We start from the raw sequence: 22,928 nt of genomic DNA on the forward strand, positions 1-22,928 counted from the left end.
ACATCTTTAATGTGCGCCCGTATTAACCCCTTCCTGCCCGGTGACTGCTGCTGGCCTACTTCAGAGAGCAGACAGCGGACTGCACGGTCTGGATCAGACCTGTTTGACTCTAAAGAGGACTCTCCTAGATTTAGATCGACCCACTCGGCTGCTTCACAAGAACTCAGCCCAGTTGGGAGCAGATATAAACAGACGGCAGCGACGGGGAGAGGAGAGTCTACATCCTTTTAAACATCAGGGGCTGTACGCTCGAGTGTCCACCGTGTGTTTTAAAAAACAAACTGAAGACAGAATACATTTAACTCAATAATTGTCTGCAAATTTAAGAATTGTTTCACAATTTCAGAAAATGCTTGCAAATGTATTAAATGTCAATTTTTTTTAATTGAATTAAAATTTGTGTAGGTTTTTGAAGTTTTAATATTCTTCATAAATTTTTTGCACTGTTTTTTACTTAATATATCTTTTAAATTTTTGCAATTTATTTAAAATTTCAGGCATTTTTTTAATTTCAGAGTTTTTTTTTTTTTTTTTTTTTACATATTTTTCAGATTTTAAAAAATTAGAAAAAAAATTCCAAATTAGAAAAAAAAATCCTGGGAATTTTTTGCCAATTATTTAAAATTTCATTTTTATTTTAAATTCTGCAAAAACATTAAAAAAAAATAAATCAACTTGTCAATTTATGATTCTTTTGACATAACAATTTTTTTTATTTTAAAAAATATTTAGGAAATTTTTGCGATTGGAGAAATTATTGAAAATGAATTGAATTGCATTTTTTTTCTTAATTTGTGTAAATTTTTGAAAATTCAAAAATTTTTGTAAATTTTTTGCATAACTTAGATTTCAAATCATTGTAAAATTTTTGCCAATTTTTTTAATTTTTTTGGAAGTTTTGAAATTTCATATTTTTTTGTTTTTTTAATTTATTTTTCAAATTTAAAATGAAAATTCGATTTTTTCTTCTGAAATTGTTTTCAAATTATCTAAATTCCATTTTTCTAATTTTGGAAATTGTTACATTTTTTTCATTTTGCAAAATTTTAAATTACATAAATCTTTAAGCAAATTTATGATTTTTTTTATTTTGCAAATTCTTGACATTTCATAGTTTTTTGAGTTTTTGCAACTTGTGATTTAATTAATTTTGCAAATTGATGATTCTTATGACATTACAAATGATTAACTTTTAAAAAATATTTGCAAATTATTTAAAATAAAAAAAACGAAGACACTTTGTTTTCTTTTAAATAAGTTCAAAAAACTTCTCATTTAGATTATTATTCACTAGATTTAAACTGTGTATAATTTATGTTGTATAATGTAATTTTATGCATTTTTCTGTCTTTATTGTGAAGATAAAGTAGATTTTGTGGCTCCTGATTGACTTTAATCCAGGTGAGCTGAAATGGCTCCTTTGAAATGGCCCCTGCAGTTAACTCTTTTCTTTCTGTCCTCAGACGTAAAAATACGCTGAGCCGTTTCCACCCCGCTGTAAAGCACCACCAGCTCCTGCCGCAGCAGTGACACAAAGACTCGCCTGTCCGTATGCGAACACGGTGGCGTTGTAGCCCTCGAAGCAGCCCTCGATCAGCTTCTCGGTGCAGGTGCTGTAGATGGCGTCCTGCTGGGAGTCCATGTCGAACATGTAGTCGTAGGTGAAGGACTTGTCTTTGCCCAGGATCACCTGAGGCTCCCCGGGCATCACATACGTGCAGATGTGACATCCTTCGATTTTCTCTCTGGCCAGCTGAGGGCGAATCCTGCAGAGGAGAAAAAAGGAGGAGAGGAGGACGAGCTCGTTAGGGTGATAACGAGAAAACACACAACAGCATCAGACACCTGCAGCGCTCCTGAAATAATCAGGTTTATTAAAGATAGAGAGGGCGTGGAGAAAGGAGAGGAAAGCTGTGAAAACCAGAGTTAGAGTTAGTGAATTATTCTGGCACGCTGCACAGAGAGCATCTGAGGCCACGCTCAGACTCAGGACCCAAATCCTGGTTTTGGGCTTTTATCCAGACCAGTTTCATGTCTGATGTTGAACAGTCTTAATCTGGAGACGTGCTGATTTTCAAGACTCTGAAAGATCCTGACGACAGAAACAGCAACTGCTGAAAAGCTGCTCTGCATCAAACACACATCAGCTCTGACTCACACAGGGCTGGTGGTTAGTAGGTGGAGAACTCCGTTTCCCATGAGCACCGTCACAAACCAACCTGAAGGTCACATTAGAGGAGGAGCCTGAAACTGTACAGGAAACCTTAGAGGTAAAAATCAAACCATCAGTGAAACTGCTTCAGGTTTTAACCTTTGACCTGAACTAATCCATCAGATCCAGATGTTTCCATCACAGCAGCTCAGGGTCCAGATCCCGTTCTGACCCAGTACTCTGCAGTACTCTGTCCCATAAACCTGCCAGCTGGGTTAATATGTACAGATTTAGTCTGTCTGAACATGTTTGTGACAAAGCTGATGTGTTCGCTGATGTCCTGAATGTTTTCCAACCAATCGAGCAGGATTATCCGGGGATCAAAGAGGAAGAGGAGCGATGCATGAGAGCATCCTGAAGATTTTAAGGATCTGAACTCCAAGACGGAAATACAGCTTCGTATAAACCAGGAGTCTGCAACCTTTACTTTCATAGGAGCCATTTTTCCTCAGCTCACCTGGATTAAAGTCATTCAGGAGACACAAAATCTACTTTATCTTCACAATAAAGACAGAGTGGATAAATTCAAAGTATAGTAGGCTTCATTTTTTATTTTTAATAAATCTGCAAAAAAATCTATAAAAATTCAAGTTGAAGCATTTGCACAATTGAAAAAAAAATGGAAATAAAAAAGAAAAAGAAACAGAATTAAAATAAAAAAAATCAAAAAAAGATTAGAAATTCAAAAATAATGCAAAAAATGACGTTTTTTAAATTTGCAACATTTAAACATAACCAAAACTTAAAAATAAAAATTGAAATGAAAAAAATCCAAAAGTACAAGAGGTATTTAAATTCCAAAGAAATGGAAAAAAATCAACAATTTTCAAAAAGTTGCAACATTTACAAATGATTAAAATTTCTAGGAATTTGGAAATTTGAAAAAGAAAAATAAATAAAAAAAAACTTTAAAAAATTTAGAAAAATATTTTTGAAAAATAAAATTTAAAAAATTTAAAATTTTGAATAATGTGTTTTTTGGTGTAGTTTTATAAATTTGAAATTATTCAAAATTTTTCAGTGTTCTATACATTAAAACTACAAGAGTATAAGTTTCAAGACATAGTTTGCTTTATTTTTTATTTTAAATAAATTTGCAAAAGAATTTTAAAATTCCAAGTTGAAACATTTGCACAACCAAAAAACAAATGCAACAAATAAAAATAAAAAAATTAAAGAAACAAATTGCAAAAAATGCAAAAAGAATTGAAATTCTCTTTATTTTAGAAAAAATCATTTAATTTTAAATTTCAGAAAGCTGCAACCTTTAAAAATAATTGAAATTTTAAATTTGAAAGGATTTTAAAATATTAAAAAAAAATCCAAAAAAGACCTTTAAAAAATTCTGAAAAAAAAACATTTTTTATTTAAAAAATTTGCAAAAATTTTACATTTTTGAACGAATACCTGAATTTCATTACTTTATATCGCTCAACTCATCATTTTTTGTTGTTTTTTAATGTCCTGCCACAAGCTATCCACACAGAATTAAAATCAGTATTTTCTTCCAGATGAGTCTTTTTGTAGATGTAGTTATCTTCCCAGGGCTGTAAAACTTGAGGTTAGCCACAGGTGCATGGAAAGTTGGTGGGCTGTTGATGTTGTAGGAGGTGAAGAAGAGCGGTGGCAGGCTTTATTGACAGATGGGATGAAGATTTAGTTCAACTAAATGTTAACACAGGATTTTATTTAGTGTCAGTGTCTTTAATCATCAATACCCTCTGGAAGAAAAATAACTATTCTTTATTTCAATAATGGTTTTTAAAGTTACAAGGAGCCACTGCAGAGGAGTCAAAGGGCCACATGAGGCTCCAGAGCCACAGGTTGAAGACCGTTGGTCTAAACTGAATCAAACAGTGCTGTTGATGTGTACTGACGTGTAACTCTGACAAACACGCTCGGGGGAAAAGCACCTGAAAGAAAAAGCCTGCCAGTCTCTCCTCCTCTCTCCTTCTGTCCTGCGGGGAAATAAAAGCCTCTTTGTGCCTGAACTCAGAGGAGAACAATGCGCTGAGGGGAGCACAGTGTGGCCTTTGTGTCCGTTTATGTGACACCGGATCCCGGCGCTGACACCAACGTTACGGCTGCAGGATTACACGGCCAGACGGAGGCGAGGGAGGAGAGGTAACGTCCTGCCTGGAGGGTGTGACTGACATCTGCGGTCAAAATGGTCAAAACGGTCAAAAACGGTCAACGAGAAGGAAAACTACTTCCTCTGATGCTCTGGCACACTTTGTCCCACATCGTGTTTTATTTAATCTGATGATGTTTCTGCCTCTTGACCTTCCTCAAGATCAGAGACCCAGGCACAGACTTTATGTAGGTCACACTCCACTGAACTGGAAACTAATTTAACCGAGACTTTCACACCAGAAAAACCACGTTCACACTCTGATAAATCAGCTCCAAGTGTTTATTCTGCATCTAAAACGACCCAGTGTTAGCATAACAAACCCTGTGAGACTACGTTACAGCAGGAAGACCAACACTCAGCACATGAAGCCGCTGCGTCAGTGTAAAATCAGACTTTTATTGTGAAGGAGCAGCAGGAAGACGTCCCAGGGGGTCGCTTTAACATCGTCAGCTCGTCCAAACTGAATCCAGAAGTTGGTTTGAATCTTTAAACCTTAGTCAGCAGATCAGTTTTACTCCAGTGAAGCAGAAACAGGGGATTGTTTGATGAGTGGACGGGGGATCGGGGCCAATATTCATTTTCAATAAAGTGAAAACACTGGCCTTAAAATTTGGGATAATACAAACTCCAACACTTCACTTTGTTTAAATCCTTTAAGCATATTTTTATCAAACAGCTCCCAGGCTCACCAGCTTTCTCATAAAGTTTAATAAAAGTAAATATCGCCCTAAAGTTTTCTACAGGAAGTCAAGTTTTCCAAAAAATGTCTGAAAACTCAGTCTGAAATGTAATTTCTTATCAGCCACCAGGTTAAAAAATGCAGATTTGCCTCAAAATACTAAAAATCTTTGAGAAGCTTTTGGTAGTTGTGGCGCTGTGGGCAGGAGCCAAGTCCTGCTGTAAAATGATCATGATAAAATCAACATCTCCATGAGGGAAATGATAAATGGCTGCTTTCATTAAAGTGACATTAAAAGAACAAGGGGCAAAAAATCTTTCTTTCCCTCAGCTTTTGTTAACGACAATAATCACAAACTTTAACTGAAGAGAAAAAGTTGTTTAATTGTTGTTACTTAAAGTCTCTGCGAGGAGTTTCTAACTGATCTTTAAAAATTCTTCTTTCTAGATTATCTGCCTGATCCTAATCCACACTTTAAAATGAGATTATCAGCTCCAACACAGGTTATTGCTAAATGCTACTTCTTAGCTTCCTGATTGGGTTGATTTCTGTGATTAATTTTGTAGTGATGGTGGACACTGGAGCCTAACTGTCAGACAGAAAAAGGACAGAAGAGCAGAAGAAAGAGAAACAGGAGAGAGATAGAGCACAAGCTAAAGGCTAACACAGGAGCTAAAGGTTAAACCAAAAGGTAAAGGCTTAAACATGTATCAAAGGCTAAAAAACTGAATAAAGGCTAAACCACAGGCTAAAGGCTAAAACAAAAGCTAAAGCCTAAAATACAAGTCAAAGGCTAAAACACAAGCTAAAGGTTAAACCAACTGCTTAATGCTAAAACATAAGGGAAAGGCTAAAACACAAGCTGAAGGCTCAACACAAGTCAAAGGCTAAAAACACAAGCTAAAGGCTAAAACACAAGCTAAAAGCTACAACACAAGCTAAAAGCTAAACCAACTGCTTAATGCCAAAACATAAGGGAAAGGCTAAAACACAAGCCGATGGCTAAAACACAAGCTAAAAGCTAAAACAACTGCTTAATGCCAAAACATAAGGGAAAGGCTAAAACACAAGCTAAAGGCTAAAACACTAGCCAAGGGCTAAAACACAAGTCAAAGGCTAAAACACTAGCCAATGCTTTAACACGAGCTAAAGGCTAAAACACTAGCCAATGCTTTAACACGAGCTAAAGGCTGAAACACTAGTCAAAGGCTAAAACAGAAGCTAAAGGATAAAAAAAATGAGATGAAGGCTCAATCACATGTCAAAGGCTAAAACATGAGCTAAAGGCTCAATCATAAGCTAAAAGCTAAACACAACTAAAGGCCAAAACACAAGGTAAAGGCCAAATCACAAGCTCAAAACTCAAACACAAGCTAAAGGCTAAAAACATGAGCCAAGGGCTAAAACAAGAGCTAAAGGGTTAAACAAGTATCAAAGGCTAAAAAACTGGATAAAGGCTCAACCACAGGCTAAAGGCTAAAACCACAAGCTAAAAGCTAAAACAACTGCTTAATGCCAAAACATAAGGGAAAGGCTAAAACACAAGTCAAAGGCTAAAACACTAGCCAATGCTTAAACACGAGCTAAAGGCTGAAACTCTAGTCAAAGTTAAAACATTGGCGAAAGGCTAAAACACGAGCTAAAGGATAAAAAATGAGCTGAAGGCTGAAACACGAGGTAAAGGCAAAAACACGAGCTAAAGGCTAAAACACAAGCTAAAAGCTTAACACAACTAAAGGCCAAAACACAAGGTTAAGGCAAAAAAAAATAGCTTAAGGGTAAAACAAAAGCTAAAGGCTAAAGGACAACCAAAAGGCTAAAACAGAGCACCGGGCTGTGAGGAGAGAGAAATATAGCAGCTGCTAAACTACACTACAAAGTGACAAAGTTAGCTTGTTGTCAGGTTTTAAAGCGTAGCTCTACCTCGTGGAGCTGGATCTGGGAAAAAGTCGACTTGAACAAAGAAAAGTCAGAAATCATTATCTGAGAGCTCATCTTCTCTTCTTTCAGAAACACTTTTACTTTTTTCTCTTGCCCAAATATTTGAAGAGTTACGGTAATGGGAATAGCCTGCCTGTGATTGGAACTTTGTATCTCATAAAAAACTACGCTCTTAATCAGCTTTAGGTGGTTAAAAGACTGAGCGTTGATCACTCTAAAGACATTAACATGCACTTTGAGTCTAACCGTGGTTAGAAAACATTGGATCAGTGTTTACAGTCTTAGTCTGTGCTGCTACACAGCTGCACATTTCAGGATTAACCTGAGCCTCATGAACTGTTTGCTAATCAGAGTGTTAACAACAAAAATATAAGGATATTTATGTTTTTGGAGCCTGATGACGTACAGACGTACAATGATCAACATCTCAGAGATCTGAATGTGAAGACAGGAACAGCTGAAGGAAACGTCTGTTTGTTTCCCTCGCCAACCCTCCACCATGAGCCGCCCTCCAGCTCCACAGCCGTAACAAAGCTGAGCTGACGTAGGACAACACGAAGACACAACAACCGCTTTAATCCGTTTCAGTTGTTCAGCGAGCACGCGCTCTTTTGTCTGCGTCTCTGAAACAATGACGTGATCCCAAATCAGAAAATCAATTATTGAGCACGTCGAATCGCCGCATTCAGCCAGCTCCACGTTTCCTCATCTCATAAGAGCGCTCCAGAAATCTAATCCTCCAGAAAACCACAGGGGGGTCTTTGTTCCACACAGTTTAACTCACTAATTGGGTGTGTAATCCTGTCTGTTTCAACACTCTCCCCCAGCACTCTCACACGCGGGACTCACAATCCACTCGCTTTTCATCCACGACGCTGAACACTCAGACGTCTTCCTGGGTCCTCACAGGACGTACACACGTGAAAACGCAAATATTAAACTAAAACACATCAGACAAAGAATCAGGAAAGCTAGGTGTGAAAAGTATAGTGGTGCTCTTTTAGGAAATAAAAGTCTTTTCAAAATAAAAAAAGGGATTTTTCTCCAAGACATTTCAGTAAAATCTGTGATAAAATGATGCAGAGAATAAATTACAAATAAACTCCTTCCTGGGGTTTTAAAGAGGGGGTCTAGGGCATTAAAAAAAAAAATCTTTTACTGAAAAAATCCTGCTCAATTGTCTCCTCTGAGCCTCTGTACATGTGTGTCAGTGTCTGTGTCTGCCTCAAACCCCCTCCTCTGCCTGGATGTTGATGTTTTTTGGTTGTGTCGGGACATTTCTGGGTGTGGAGAAGCGTGGTTACCTCAGACAAACACAGAGCGCCCAGTGGGAAAGTGACTTTGTGTGTTGATTAGCGAGTAGAAGAAGCTAATCAGAGCAGCTAGCATAGCGGACGTAGCATGGAGGAAGAAAAACAACCAAAGCGAAACGAAACTTCAATCACATGAAATTTTTTCTTTCAGGAACTTGGAGAGCAGCACGGAACAAAGAGCTATGCGAGTTAGCTTTCTGCTAACCAGGTATGTGACAAATACCTGTGATTAGCTTGTGCTAACACGCTAAGTCAGGTGCACGGCTCTTGAGCCTCTCCCATGTAGAAATACAATGCTACAGGTGGTTGCTAGGCTAGCGAGTGTGTTCACGTAATTATGGTCAGAGGCTGTGGGTGTGGGCTGCAGCTGGCACTGAGCCCAGGAGGAGGAGCCAAGTTTGAATGTAGTGTTTACTGACAAGAAACAAAAATTGTGTCGTTTCTTTAAGACTCCCTGCTCCACAAACCCTCCTCGCTCTGATTGGTCAGCTCTCTGGAAGCAGGCCTTGGTGTTCGAGGCCCTTGACTTCATGTCACGTCTCAGATTCAGGGATTTCTTAAACATATGAACTTGTAGAGGTTTGAAAATCTGCACATGCTCAGTCTGAACATCCAGGAGAAAGCAGAGTACCCCCTCTTTAAGAAAGAAAGCTGGCTGTGAAATCAGGGTTACATCTGGTCAAGAGGAGCTGAGCTTGGTCTGAGGAAATGAAGGGAGTCAGAGAAATCCTGATAATCCCTGAGGGGACGTTTGTTTCAGAGCCAGCAGCAGGAAGAGTTCACTAAACTGATCAGGAACATGTCCAGTCTGTGAGACTGACAGAAACCAGAGCAGCGCTGTATCGATCCTGAAAACAGCTGCTGCGTCTCATCACTGGATCCTGACCTGAGGGAGGAGCAGGGTCAAAGGTCAGAGGTGAGGACAGGGTGAGGGTCAGGGTCAGGGGTCTTGACGTCTCCTTAGCAGAGACTTGTCGTCTAGATACCATCAGCTGAGGACAGATATGGAGACGAGACGTCGTCTCACACGCTGACTGGAGAGGGAACATGAAAATAATCATTTCAGACTCGTTAACGTCGTCTCAGCACGTGATCGCTTTGTTTGGTGAGAGTGTTTCTGCATACTTTGTTTCTGAGCTGTTAAATCTGAACAGAAACACGCCTAAACCTGCAGCCACACCCCCCACGCCCTCCAATCCTCCTCCACAGTGCAGCCATTAAATCATTACGGTGCAGAGTTACACTGCAGGAGGGGGAGGAGTGTGTGTGTGAGTGTGTGTGTGTGAGGCTGCAGACTATAAAAAACAGGATATTTAAGTGTTGCATATTGTTAAACTCAGACCAACAGATCAGGAGGGACTCTCCCTGACTCTCTGTGGTGCTGCAGGGTCTGGATCTTATCAACGTTCCCCAAGTTACAAACTGATCTGACCCTGGAAGGAGCAAAAAAATATTATTAAAATAAAGAGTTTTCATTTTTCTTCCAGAGGGTTTTGATGGTTTAAGACACTGACACTAAATAAAATCCTGCGTTAACATTTAGTTGAACTAAATCTTCATCCCATCTGTCAATAAAGCCTGCCACCGCTCTACTTCACCTCCTACAACATCAACAGCCCACCAACTTTCCATGCACCTGTGGCTAACCTCAAGTTTTACAGCCCTGGGAAGATAACTACATCTACAAAAAGACTAATCTGGAAGAAAATACTGATTTTAATTCTGTGTGGATGGATTCATTTAACTGACAACGTGCTGGGTTAATATAAACAATTGATTTGTGGTGAGGCATTAGCAAACAATAAAAAATGAGTAAGTTAATATGATCAATATATGTTATCAAATTCAAGTATTCTTTCAAAAAATTTACAATTTTACAAATTTAATAAATTCCTTTTTTTGCAAATTTTTTTAAATTTCAAAATTTTCTGAAAGTTTTTTTTTGAAAAATTAAAAAATGTCTAATAGTTTTTGCAGATTTTGAAAATTTTCAAAAATGTTTGTAATTTTTGCATTTTTTTCAGAGATAAAAAGAAAGAAATATTTTTTTGCAAATTTTCTTAAATTACATCTTTTTTATTTTATAAATTTTTGAAATTTCCATTTTGTTTTATTGTTGCAAATTTACTGAAAATAAAAAAATGAAGACATCACATACACAAATATATAAATTAAAAAATATATATTTTTTAGATATTTATTCACTAGATTTTTACTTTGTTTACAATTTAATTCACTTTTTTGTCTTTATTGTGAAGATAAAGTAGATGTTGTGTCTCCTGAATGACTTTAATCCAGGTGAGCTGAGGAAAAATGGCTCCTATGAAAAGTAAAGGATGTAGACCCTTATTCTAGACGAAGAGATGAGAAGTCGAAAACTCATTTCTCTATTAAAACCTACCTAAACTATCAATTCTCCACATTTTAGACGATGCATCCACCTCAAGCATCCTGAAGACATGAATGAATTCATTTTATTCCACTTTCATGAGAATCTTTCTTGTTCCTGAAATTGTTCCTGTTTTTTTTTCACTTTTTTATCCCATTTTATGATCAAAAGTGATAAAAACTACATTTTTGAGCAGTTTATTTTTTTTGATTGTGGAGTTTTTCTGCAAAGAACCTGGTGAAAAAAAACAAGACCTACAGTCACTGATTTTCCCTCACACACAGCCAAAATCAAAGACACACACACACACACACACACCCACACACACACACACACACACACACACACACACACACACACACACACACACACACACACACACACACACACACACACACAGAGCAAACAGGACCTTTCTGTGAGGATCTGCTGACGGCAGCAGTGCGGCGGTCTCAGGATGATGTCACCTGCTGCCGAGCTGCCCACTCCACTCCACGTCTCTCTGTCCTCCACAGAGGAGACGACTGGAGGCTGCGTGAAGGGCGGAGAGGCAGAGCGTGCAGAGTGACGGATAATCAGAGAGAAAGTGTCTGTGTCACACGCTTGGACTGAAGCCAGACTCTGCAGGTCGTCATCTACCCGTTTCTTTGTGGTTACAAACGTTGTGAGGAAGCAGGAAAGAGGAGCTCCAGAAAATCATGTTAACAACAGTTAATGCAGCAGAAGGGCGAGGCCTGCTCCTCTTTAATTCATCAGGACGGGTCAGAACCGGTCCGGCTGGTTCCAAATCACTGAAACATGTGCTAAATTGCCTTCAAAGCATTTCTCCATTGTTCATGTGAGTCTGGCTGTCAATCACCTCGATAATAAAAACAAAATCCTGCTCGGGGAGCTGCACGGACCTGAGGGGAGACCACAGGCCGTCTGAAACAAGCACAGCACCACACAGATCCCAAAGCCCGTCTCCTCCAGGTGAGCAGACTGAGCCAAACGTTAGCGCTGAAAATGCTCCTGACTTTGAAGTCAGTCTGCAGCGCTGCTGTTGTGCAATGACTGGCAGATCTGTAGGAAACATGACAAAGACCAACACACGAGTCAGGGAACTTTCCAGAGCTGAGGGCGTGTGCTTCAAATCAACATGAGGATCTGTTCTGAGAGGCCTGCGCTGAGCCGAGGGATCTGTGTGGTCTTCTCTGTCTGTAAAATGTGACCAGGTCCAAGAACTGATCCCTTTAGGAGACGTCAGCCCCGTTATTAGCCTTTATCACTCAGCTTTCTAACTTAGCGCTTTTCAGACGCATGATTCCCATTGGTCAAAGCTCTTTGGTGACAGCAGACTGATCACATCACTTCAGATCAATCTGAAGAGTTCACAGAGTTCAGTTTCTGACACCACAGACTGAGACGTCAGGTGAAACTGTTCGCTTCCTTTAGCATCATAGAAGAGAAAAATTAGTAATGTTATAAATTTCATAGATTTACAAAATTTCTCACACTTCAACAAGTTTCAAAAATTCCAAAAAATTCAAATGCAAAAAATATTTGCAATATTTTTTCTTTTAAAAAAATTATAGAATTTGAAATGTGAAAGAAAATCCCAAAATTTGAAATAAAAAAAATTGCAAAATGTTATTAATTTGCAAAAAACAAAGAAAAAAAAATTTAAAAGATTTGCTGAATTTAAAAAAAAATCCAAAAAATAAAAATGTAAAATATTTGAAATATTTTATCTTTTGAAAATAAAGAATTTTAAAAAGTGCAAAAAATTTCCCAAAATTTGAAAACTAAAAATATTTGCAAAATGTCATTGATTTGCAAAAAAGGAAAAAAAAAATTTAAAAAAATTTGCTCATTTCATAAAAAGAATTGTACAAATTCCGTTAAAAAAAATCATCAATTTCAGCCATTTCCCCAGCAGTTAGACCCCAGAGCTGCTGAAACTGAGCCTCACTGATAATAAATTTAAAAAATGTGCAAAAATTTCCCAAAATTTGAACTCATATAAAAAATGCAAAATGTCATTTATTTGCATAAAGGAGAGATTTTTTTTTTATAAAAAAAAGCTGAATTTACAGAAAGAAAAAAAATATTTTAAAAAAATTGCTGAATTTTTTTAAAAATTGCAAAAATTTCATTAAAAAAAACATGAATCATTAATTTCAGACCTTTCCACAACAGTTTGACACCACAGCTGCTGGAATTGAGCCTCACTAACAATAACTTAATCAAAATATGTGCAAAAATTCCTCAAAATTTTAAATTTTAAAAATTGCAATACTTCATCAATTTAAAAAAAAAAGAAATTGTATTTTCAAAAGATTGCGGATTTTTAAAAACATTGAAAAAATCCTTAAAAAAATAAAAAAAACATTAATTGTTCATTTCCACAGCAGTTAGCCACCAGAGCTGCTGAAACTGAGCCTCACTGAGCGTCTGCTCCGTGTCAAAAGAAGCTGCATGCTGACAGTTGTTGTACGCGAGGAATCACCTCTGTCTGCACTCTGAGGATTAGCACCACAGAGCTAAGCTGGTGTGTGTGGATGGGGGGTTGGAGCTGGAATGATAACCAGGATTCATAAAAGTGAGAAAGACTCAGAGCTTCAATAAAAAACATGAAGAGAGGACAAAATAAAATAAAATGAATACAGGAATAACTGGATGACAAAGATCAGCCTGTTCATTTGGCGTCACACACCCTGCAGCAGACAAAGAGCTCAGAGTGTAGTCGGACAGGAACCAGCATCAGTCTGAAAACAGGTGAAGTCTGAGCCTCTGAAAAACCAAACCCAGAGGAGATGAAAGCTTTAATATCCTTGTTTTCTGAGAGCTGATTTCCTCTCATACTCTACAAACACGCCTGTATGTCCGTGCACTGAAACACTCTGTACCCTGCGTGACACAGAGGATGGGGTTGCCATGGTGACCGATAATGGATGCCAAGAATTAAAGTCATAATCCGATCCCAGCAGGACGACGCCGAGCCGGTGGAATAAAAGATAGCAGAGGGAGGGGCGTCTGACACAGACAGACAGGCAGAGACAGAGACAGAGGGCGGCTCAGCACGCTGACAGACGTCACACTCTGCAGGACGAGGTTAATTCATCCAGCACAGAGTCAGTAACACACTCCTCCAGCTCTGAAATGGTTTATCGTTTAATTAGCTCAGACCCACAGGGAGACCTTCAACCACTCAGTCAGGCTTTAATGCTGGCTGTGGAGGCTTCAACAGGAGCGTCTGAATAAAACAGCTGTAACCTGGATCAACAGCTGAATGATCTCCTCTGCACAACAACCTGAAGCAGATCCTCATTCAGACAGGGCCAAACACAAACTCTATGTTACATTTTACTTCTTTCATAACAATGCTTTTAAAGTTTAAATTATCAGAATATTACAACCTGTCTGTATCAAATACTCAATTCTGATTGGTCGGGACTTTAACAACAACAGTAATTGGCTTCAGAAGAAATGTTCACTGTCCTGCAATCCGGGCAACACCAGCAGAGCTGGAAAGAGCACCTCTAAGCAGTCTTATTTTTAACTCCACTGTGATGTTTTCATTTTTTCCCAGAAGAAGGCTAAAAGGAGGTGATGCTACCATGGATTAATGAATGGATTAAAACCATTTTTAAATTAAAGGGCCAGTCCAAATTCTACCCCTCAGTGCTAGGTTTTGCACAACACATCTAGTGAAGTGGTGTCCCTATTCCTTTAGCTCGTATTTTAGCCGTTAGCTTGTATTACAGCCTTTGGCCCATGATTTAGCCTTAGGGTCATGTTTTAGCTTTTAGCCCAGGTTTAAGCTCTTAGCTTGTGTTTAAGCTTTTTGCTTGTGTTTTAGCTGTTAGCTTGTGTTTAAACCTTTAATCCACATTAAGGCTTTTAGTTCATGTTTTAGCATTTGCTTGTGTTCGAGCCTTTAGTCCTAGTTTAAGCCCTTTTGCTTTTTTTTATCCTTTAGCCCGTGTTTTAGCATTTTGCTCTTATTTTAGCCTTCAGCTTGTATTTTGTCCCATGGTTAAGCCTTTAGGTTGTGTTTTAGTTTTTGGTCCATGGTTTAGCTTTTAGCTTGTTTAAGCTTTTAGCTTGTGTGTTTAGCATAAAGCTTGTGTTTTAGTTCTTTATCTACATTTAAGCCTCTAGTCCTTGCTCTAGCCTTTTTCTTTTTCTTTTCTATCCTTTAGCTTGTGTTTTCGCCTCTAGCTCATGTTTTAGCCTTACACTTGTTTTTAGCATTGTGCTAATTTTTAAGCCCTTACTGCATGTGTTAGCCTTTAGCTTGTTATTTAGCCCTAAGCTTATATTCCGGCCTTTGACCCATCATTTAGCTTTTGGTCGTGTTTTAGCTTTTAGCTTGTTGAAGCTTTTGGCTTGTGTTTTAGCATTTGCACGTGTTTTAGCCTATAGCTTGTTGTTCTTTTTGTTCTTTATTTGTGTTTAAGCCTTTAGTTCCTTTTGCTTGTTTCTCCATTTAGCTCCTGTCTTAGCCTCAACCTCATGTTTAAGCCTTTAGCTTGTGTTTTAGCCTTTAGCTCATGATTTAGCTTTAAGCTCATGTTTTGACCTTTAGGTCGTGTTTTAGCCTTTAGCTCATGTTCTAGCCTTGAGCTTGTGTTTTAGCCTTTAGCTCATGATTTAGCTTTAAGCTCATGTTTTGACCTTTAGGTCGTGTTTTAGCCTTTAGCTCATGTTCTAGCCTTGAGCTTGTGTTTTAGCCTTTAGCTTGTGTTTTAGCTTTAGCCCCTGTGTGTTAGCCTTTAGCTTGTGCTCTATCTCTCTCCTGTTTCTCTTTCTTCTGCTCTTCTGTCCTTTTTCTGTCTGACAGTTAGGCTCCAGTGTCCACCATCACTACAAAATTAATCACAGAAATCGTTTTCAGCAGAGAAAAACACTTTAATATCAGTCAGGTTAAAGATCTTCTCTATAGAGAGGTGGGTGTTTGGGTTTTAGGAGCAGTTCTGGTTTTGATGATCCTTTCTGAAAGGGTTGAACAGGAGGAAATGAAGAACAAACGTCTCCTTCAGACTGTGTTTGCCTGCCAGCCGTCTCACTGCTGATGTTATCTCTGTTAGAGCAGTGTGCGCTCGGTAAACACGGCGCTGAGGATCCGTCTGTTGGTCTTTGAAGTGACTCTGATCGTAGTGAAACGGTTTTATCTGCGCAGACCTGTCGCTTAATGTGTTACAGAGCAACAGCTGAGAACAAACCTATCACATACTTCAACACATGAGGTCAGAGCTGGCAGGGAGAAGACACACACCCTGGCCTCTGCTGGGACACATTAGCTGTGTTTTATAACCCTCACACACACTCACACACTCACACACTCACACACACACTGCTCGCAGCTTCATCTTCTCCTCATAACGTTCGGCGTGAAAACCCCGCTGATCCACGACCTCGTGAGCTTTTTGGAAAAAGTGCTTTAAAAAACAAACACGGCAGGGCCAAGTCCCCGCGGCACGCTGATAACGGCTTCACTGCTTCCTGCAGGTCAAAGGTCAGGGAGCAGACCACCTCGTCATGATGAGGAGGGGGGCAGGGATCATGTGTAGCTGTCAACAGGCAGAGGAAGGCCGGGGTCAGCGTTTGAGGGGACGTAGACCCCGTCTTCCTCTCCGTTGGTGTGTTAGCGCTCACATGCTCGCCACGTTTCAAACACGTCTCTGACGCCGTTTTCAGAGGGAAGCGTGGAGTAAGAATAACAGCACAGTTTGTCACTCAGGTCTAAATCTGTATGTGATGATGGCCGCGTGCTGCATGGTGTGATTAGCGCTGATTATCAAGATTAGATGACAACACACGCTAAAAACAGCTTCCTGTGTTCAGGATACCAAACAAAAAAACAGAAACTGGACCAAAGACGGTGTTCCTCGTTAAGATTTATCTTCTTCTTAAAAAATGTTAAGATGCTTTGACTTTGAAAAAACTTCTTTTTTTTTCTAGATACTGGCTGATTGGAAATCAATAAGGAACCAAATTCTTCAGTCACCCTTTATTTAGTCAGACTTAAGCTCTGGTTTTAGCCTTTAGCTCATGATTTAGCAACAAGCTTGTGTTTTAGTCTTAAGCCTCAATTGTAGCCTTTAGCTTGTGTTTTAGCTTTTAACTCGTGATTCATTCGATGTTTTAGCCTTTAGCTTGTGTTTTAGCCTTTAACCTTTGTGTTAGCTTTTAGCTCATGTTTTAGCCTTCAGCTTGTGTGCTAGAATTTAGCTTGAGTTTTAGCCTTTAGCTCATTATTCAATCCACGTTTTAGCCAGTAGCTCATGATTTAGCCTTTGGCTTGTTTTTTTAATCCTTTAGCTCCAGTTTTAGCCTTCGGTTTGTGTGCTAGAATTTAGCTTGTGTTTTAGATTTTAGCTCAAGATTTAGCAATAAGCAAGTGTTTTAGTCTTAAGTTTCTGTTTTAGCCTTTAGCTTGTGCTTTAGCCTTTATCCAATAATTCAATGCATGTTGTAGCCTTTAGCTCATAATGTAGCCTTTAGCTTATTTTGAAGCCTTTAGCTTGGTTTTAAGCCTTTAGCTTATGTTTTAGCCTTTAGCTAATTACTTAGCAATAAGCTTGTGTTTTAGTCTTAAGGCTCTGGTGTAGCCATTAGCTTGTGTTTATACTTAAGTTCATGTTTCAATCCATGTTTTAGCCTTTAGCTCATGATTTAGCCTTAGCTAATGATTCAATCCATGTTTTAGCCTTTAGCTCATGATTAAGCCTTTAGCTTGTGTTAAAGCTTCTGGCTCAAAATTTAGCATTAGGCCTTTGCTTTAGCCTTTAACTCATAATTCAATCTATGTTTTAGCCTTAAGCTTATGATTTAGCCTTTAGCTTATTTATAGGGCCTTTAGCTTGTTTTTTGATCAATTAGCTTGTTTTTAAGCCTTTAGTTTGTTTTTAAGCCTTTAGCTTGTTTTAGCCTTTAGCTGATGATTTGGCTATGAGCTTGTGTTTTTGTCTTAAGCCACTGTTGTAGCCTTTAGCTTGTGTCTTAGCCTTTAGCTTATGGTTTAGCCTTTAGCTGATATAGCCTTTAGCTCAAATGTATCCTTTAGCTTGTTTTTGAGCCTTAGCCTTTTTTTTGCCTTATCTCGTGTTTTGGCCTTAAGCTGATGAATAAGCTTGTGTTTGAGTCTTTAGCCTTTGTTGTAGAGTTTAGCTTGTGTTTTAGCCTTTAGCTCAGGATTTAGCCTTTAGCTTTTAATTTAGCCTCAAGCTCATGATCCAACACATGTTCAAGCCTTTAACCCGTCATTTTGCCTTTAGCTTGTGTTCTGTCCTATAATCCACGTTATGGCCCTTAGCTCGTGTTTTAGTCTTTAGCTAACGTTTTGCCTTTTGCCCATGTTTTAGCCATTAGCCTGAGTTTTGGCTTTTTGCACATGGGCTTTAGCCTGTGTTTTTACCCTTTAGCCCATGTTTTCAGTCACTCTGTGTTTAAGTATCACAGCCTCACTTCAGTGCCACAACAAATCCGAACAGTAAATAGGAGTTTGATTCAGACATAGCGAGCATGAAAAAAACCGCTAAAGGAAAGATCAAAGATCATTTTCTCTCCAACAGTCCTGCTGTGTGATATTTACAAGCCCTCATCCTTCGCTCGACTCTTTATTTGCAGACACTTCGCTGAGCTATGAATGATGCATCCTTTTCAGGAGTGGAAACACTCAGCCAAACAAACACACACACACACACACACACACACACACACACACACACATACAAACACACAAATACATGTTGAACCTGATAGGAGAGATGCTTAATTAAACTCAGATCATGTAGCACGACAAATAAACTCTGATTCTAAAAGGTGTGACTGGCATCACCAAAGCAGCGCTGGAAAAAGGACGTCAGGTGTCTCAAAATAGCAAAAGAGCTTAAATTATAAATCTAGAATAGAACAGAATAGAATAGAGCGTACTTCCCCAACCCCTGGAGGGAAATTCAAGAGTCACAGCAGCAAAAAAAGAAAGTGTATCATAAAAAACACTCAAGAATATATAAATAGAATAATGTAATCAGCATCAACTCCTCCTCAGCTCACAAAGAACACCTGGCCCAGCACCGGTTAGCATCAACATGCTAGAGGCTGCTGACAGCTAAAATCTGATGTGTAAACAAACAAACAAACATGGCTCTGCTGTAAAGACACGTATAGATACAGAAAAATCAAACAAAGTCCAGCTCCTGTTCCCCGTCAGCGTGCAGAGTCTGGGCTGCCGTGTCATTCAACCGTGTGCTGTTGACACAGGCGTCCATCTCTGAGCCAACCACCGGCCAGGGACACAAAGCTGAAAATGTGAAGAGTGTGTGTGTGTGTGTGTGTGTGTGTGTGTGTGTGTGTGTGTGTGTGTGTGTGTGTGTGTGTGAGGGACACACCATCCAGCCGCCATCTGCAGCTTTCAAGGCAGTCAGATAGCAGATAATGGGTTAGACAAACACGGCGGTGGAGGTCGAGTGGAAGTCAGAGCGGCTCCGTGGTTAACCGTTTCCCTCTCAGTCAGATAAATATGGATCCAGTGTTCAGGACGTTATTTCCCAGCAGGTGGCCAATCAACGCTTTACAAAGACGCCGCCCACGACGAGCGTTCACACCTGCAGCCAGCCGCACACAGCTCATGAATATTCAGATCAGCAGCTGCTTCGCCGTGCCAGCAGGTGTTCCACTTTCATTTACATATCAGCAGCTTTTTTTCCACGCCTGAGTTTCAGGAGCACGGCCGTCTGACAGGAATATTTCTGACAACTCCTGAGTGAAATGTGCAAAGAGTGTGTGAGCGCTACCTGCAGACAGATCATCTTATAAATAAAGAAATTATAAAAACATGTTGAGAATATGACGAAGGTGGGAGGAAGTCATCCATGAGCCAGTTACAGGAAGTCTCAAGTCATAACCTTCAGAGCCTGTATGCACGTTCAGTCGTTAAACAAACAGGACCATTAGTCCTAACGTTCTGTTATTGATCGGCCCGTTTGGCTACAGCATTAGCCGCATGAATGACTACTAATAATCATCCAGTTAACGAATTACACAGTGAAAGAGACGCAGGAGCAGATTATGTCATAGTTAAGGGCAACATCCTGGAAAACCCCATCAAACAAAGTTGAACTGAGCATGTCTACCACTCATAAAAAGTGATAAACCTGGCAAACAGCAACAATTAGACTAAGGAAAAAAACAGGAAAAACATTTCTCAGTGGCAGAAATGGACACTAATCAACATAATATACAAAAAGCTGTTATCAGAGAGTCAGACAGATTAAAAAAAAAGAAGAAGAAGGATGGGAAAATAAGGCAAAATCGCAAAATTCATAAATTTTGAAATTTCAGAAATTTGCAAAAAATTCATGAATTTGAAAAAAAATTTGAAACACTGTATTTTCAAAGGAATGCCAAATTTCGATCAATTGTGAAAATAAAAAAAAATGGAATTCAAAAAGTTTAAAAATATTGCAGAAATTCTGCACATCTTTAAAAACTTTTTTTTTTCTTGGTATTAAAAAGTCGAAAAATTCGAATCTAAATAGTCCACACAAATTTAAAAAAAAATTGGCAAAAATTCTGAAAAAACATCTAATGTTTTTGTGTTGATAAAATTTTACATTTGATGTCTTTATTTTTTTTATTAAATTAGCAAATATTAAAAAATGAAAAAAGTCATTGCACTTCATAAATTTGCAAAAAGTATAAAATTTCAATGAAGAAATTTTCAAATTCCAAAAATTTGCAAAAAATTATCCTTTTTTTAATTCAGAAATATGCAAAAGTAAAAAAAAAAGGATTTAAATAGTTTTCAAATATTTCATTAAATCGCATAACCTTAAAAAATTGAATTTGAAAAATTTGCAAAAATTTGCTTAACCTTAAAAAATGATTTTTTGTAGTTTAAAATTTGTCCAAAAATTTCTACATTACAAAAATTTGCAAAAATTTAACTTTTATTTAATTCAGAAATGTTCAAAATTTAAAAAAAAGGATTTTAATAATTTTCAAAAAATTCAATAATTTGCAAAAACTTAAAAAATGGAATATATTTAATTCGCAGAAATTTTAAAGAACCTTAAAAAATGATTTTTTTTTTTTGTAGTTTTAAATTTGTCAAAAATTAAATAAATAAAAAAATCGCAAAAAAAAAATTTTAAATGCCCAAAAACAAAAAAAATTTAACTGTACAAACTTTTCAAAAATCTGAACAATTTTAAAAAATTAAAAATTGGCAAGAAATTTAAAAAGGTTAAAGTTAAATACATTTTCATTAATTCTTTTCAAAACAAAAAAATGTTTTTCTGTACTTTACTACTGTAAAGGAGTCAAAGAGCCTCATGGCTCCAGTCATTTCTTGTCTTTTGTGTTATCTCCAGTTTTATGTTCCCTGCTTTTCTTGGACAGACCAAAGAGCTAATCATAGAAATGATTATGAGTTTATGTTTTATGAGACTGAGTCACACCTAAAAACAGAGCTGGGAAAAGTGGTGCTGCAGGATTACAGACTCCTCTCTGCAGTAAAGAGTCTTAATCCTCAGATATTCAGATTATCTTTAGTAAGTGGCTCGTTCACGGTGACAGGCTGCGCTCTGACTCTGTAATTTGAGTGACGCCGTGAAGCATCTCCAGTGCTTCGCCGCCATGACCCTCTCTCCAGACAGAAGGCTCTTCCTTCCAAGAAGACACTAAGCACAGCCTATACTTAAACCCAGCTTGCTCTAAAATAGCCCGTGGTCGGGCCGCAGCATTTCTGACAGACCTCAGTTATCTATATCACAGCCTGAGACGAGTCAGCACATTTCTGCCCCGCGCATCTGCAGAGACCGCTGTCAACGGAGGGGCCGCGCCGCACGCACCACATGTGGACACATTTATGACAGGGGTGGGTTTCCTCCTCCTCCTCCTCCTCCTCCTCCTCTTTCTCTGAGCTCATTGTGAAGCCCTTCAGAAACAAGCTGGCCATGCAGAGTGGATTGGTTGTGATTACAGAGTAGCTAACATGTGCCACACCCCATGCAAATATGTTGATCTTTCAGCTGCTGCGCGTTGATCTGCCTCATTGTCTTCCTCCTCCTCCTTCTCCTCCTCCTCCTGTCAGCGTCTCCTCCTCACACAGATCTGTCCAGTTAAGGGCTCGGCTATAACCGATGAGGTCTGAATGTGGAGCTGCTCCCACAAATAGGATGTGGATGTAACTTAACTTCCATCATCAAACTGCCAGCAGACGCTCAGGAATAGTCCTCAGACGGTCACGAATAGCTCTGTTAGCACAGCGAGCTGACACATCCGTACTTCTGTCTCTGATCAGGGGAGATGGTCGTTTCTGTGTGGAGACAGCAGCTGGACTGAGTCCATTAAAATGTGACGTCTGTGGTTTGATTGTTCTGGGTGATAAAATCTTTAATGGTCTATGAGACAGTTATTGAAATGCTTTAATGGAGACGTTGTAATTAAACCATGTTTGATGATGTCACATCTGAAAAAAACTCCTAACACAGATGATCAGAAGCAACTCTTTAAATTAGTTTCTATGCCTCAGCTTCCTGATCAGGTCAAGCAGGTAGAGACTGATTTACAGCACGTCTAAGTCTCCATGACGACACCACGCCGGCTGATGAAGTTTATCAGAGAGAAGAGAGATCTGAGTTTTTCTCTGCTGAAAACGATTTCTGTGATTAATTTTGTAGTGATGGTGGACACTGGAGCCTAACTGTCAGACAGAAAAAGGACAGAAGAGCAGAAGAAAGATAAACAGGAGAGAGATAGAGCACCAGCTAAAGGCTAAAACACAATGCTAAAGGCTAACACAGGTTAAAGGGAAGAGCACAGGCTAAAGGCTAAAACACAATGCTAAAATATGAGTTTAAGACGAAAAAATGGGCTAAAGGCCAAAAACCAAGCTAAAGGCTAAACCACAGGCTAAATACTAAAATACAATCTAAAGATTAAGACCCAATGTACGGCTTAAACACTAGCAAAAGGCTTAAACACAAGCTAAAAGCTAAAACACAGGCTAAAGGCTCAAACATGACCTAAAGGCTAAACTATGAGCTAAAGGCTAACAGACAGGTAAACCTGTTAATGCTTAAACACAAGCCCAAGGCTCAAAAACAGGGTAAAGGCTTAAACATTAGCAAAAGACTAAAACACAAGCTCAAGGCTAATAAACTAGAAAAAGGCTAATAATTAAGCTAAAGGCTAAAACGTGAGTTTAATGCTCATGCACGAGCTAAAGGCTAAAATGTGAGCTAAAGGCTAAAACACTAGCACAAGGC

At 38.6% G+C, this 22,928-nt stretch overlaps 1 protein-coding gene across 4 annotated transcripts in view; it reads right to left on the reverse strand.

Moving 5' to 3' along the window:
- The window catches only part of LOC141796033 (kinesin-like protein KIF21A), an 82,374-nt gene that overhangs the window by 47,394 nt on the left and 12,052 nt on the right, over positions 1-22,928 (reverse strand). For all 4 annotated transcript variants that reach the window (XM_074676899.1, XM_074676900.1, XM_074676898.1 and 1 more), the window contains exon 2: positions 1,544-1,766. In XM_074676899.1, the coding sequence (XP_074533000.1) occupies positions 1,544-1,766 (223 nt within the window). The remainder of the gene's footprint in view (positions 1-1,543; positions 1,767-22,928) is intronic.

This window comes from Halichoeres trimaculatus, unplaced genomic scaffold (genome assembly GCF_033239565.1).
Source record: "Halichoeres trimaculatus isolate MK-OKI-2021-1 unplaced genomic scaffold, fHalTri1.1 fHalTri1_scaffold_10, whole genome shotgun sequence".
Lineage (NCBI taxonomy): Eukaryota > Metazoa > Chordata > Actinopteri > Labriformes > Labridae > Halichoeres > Halichoeres trimaculatus.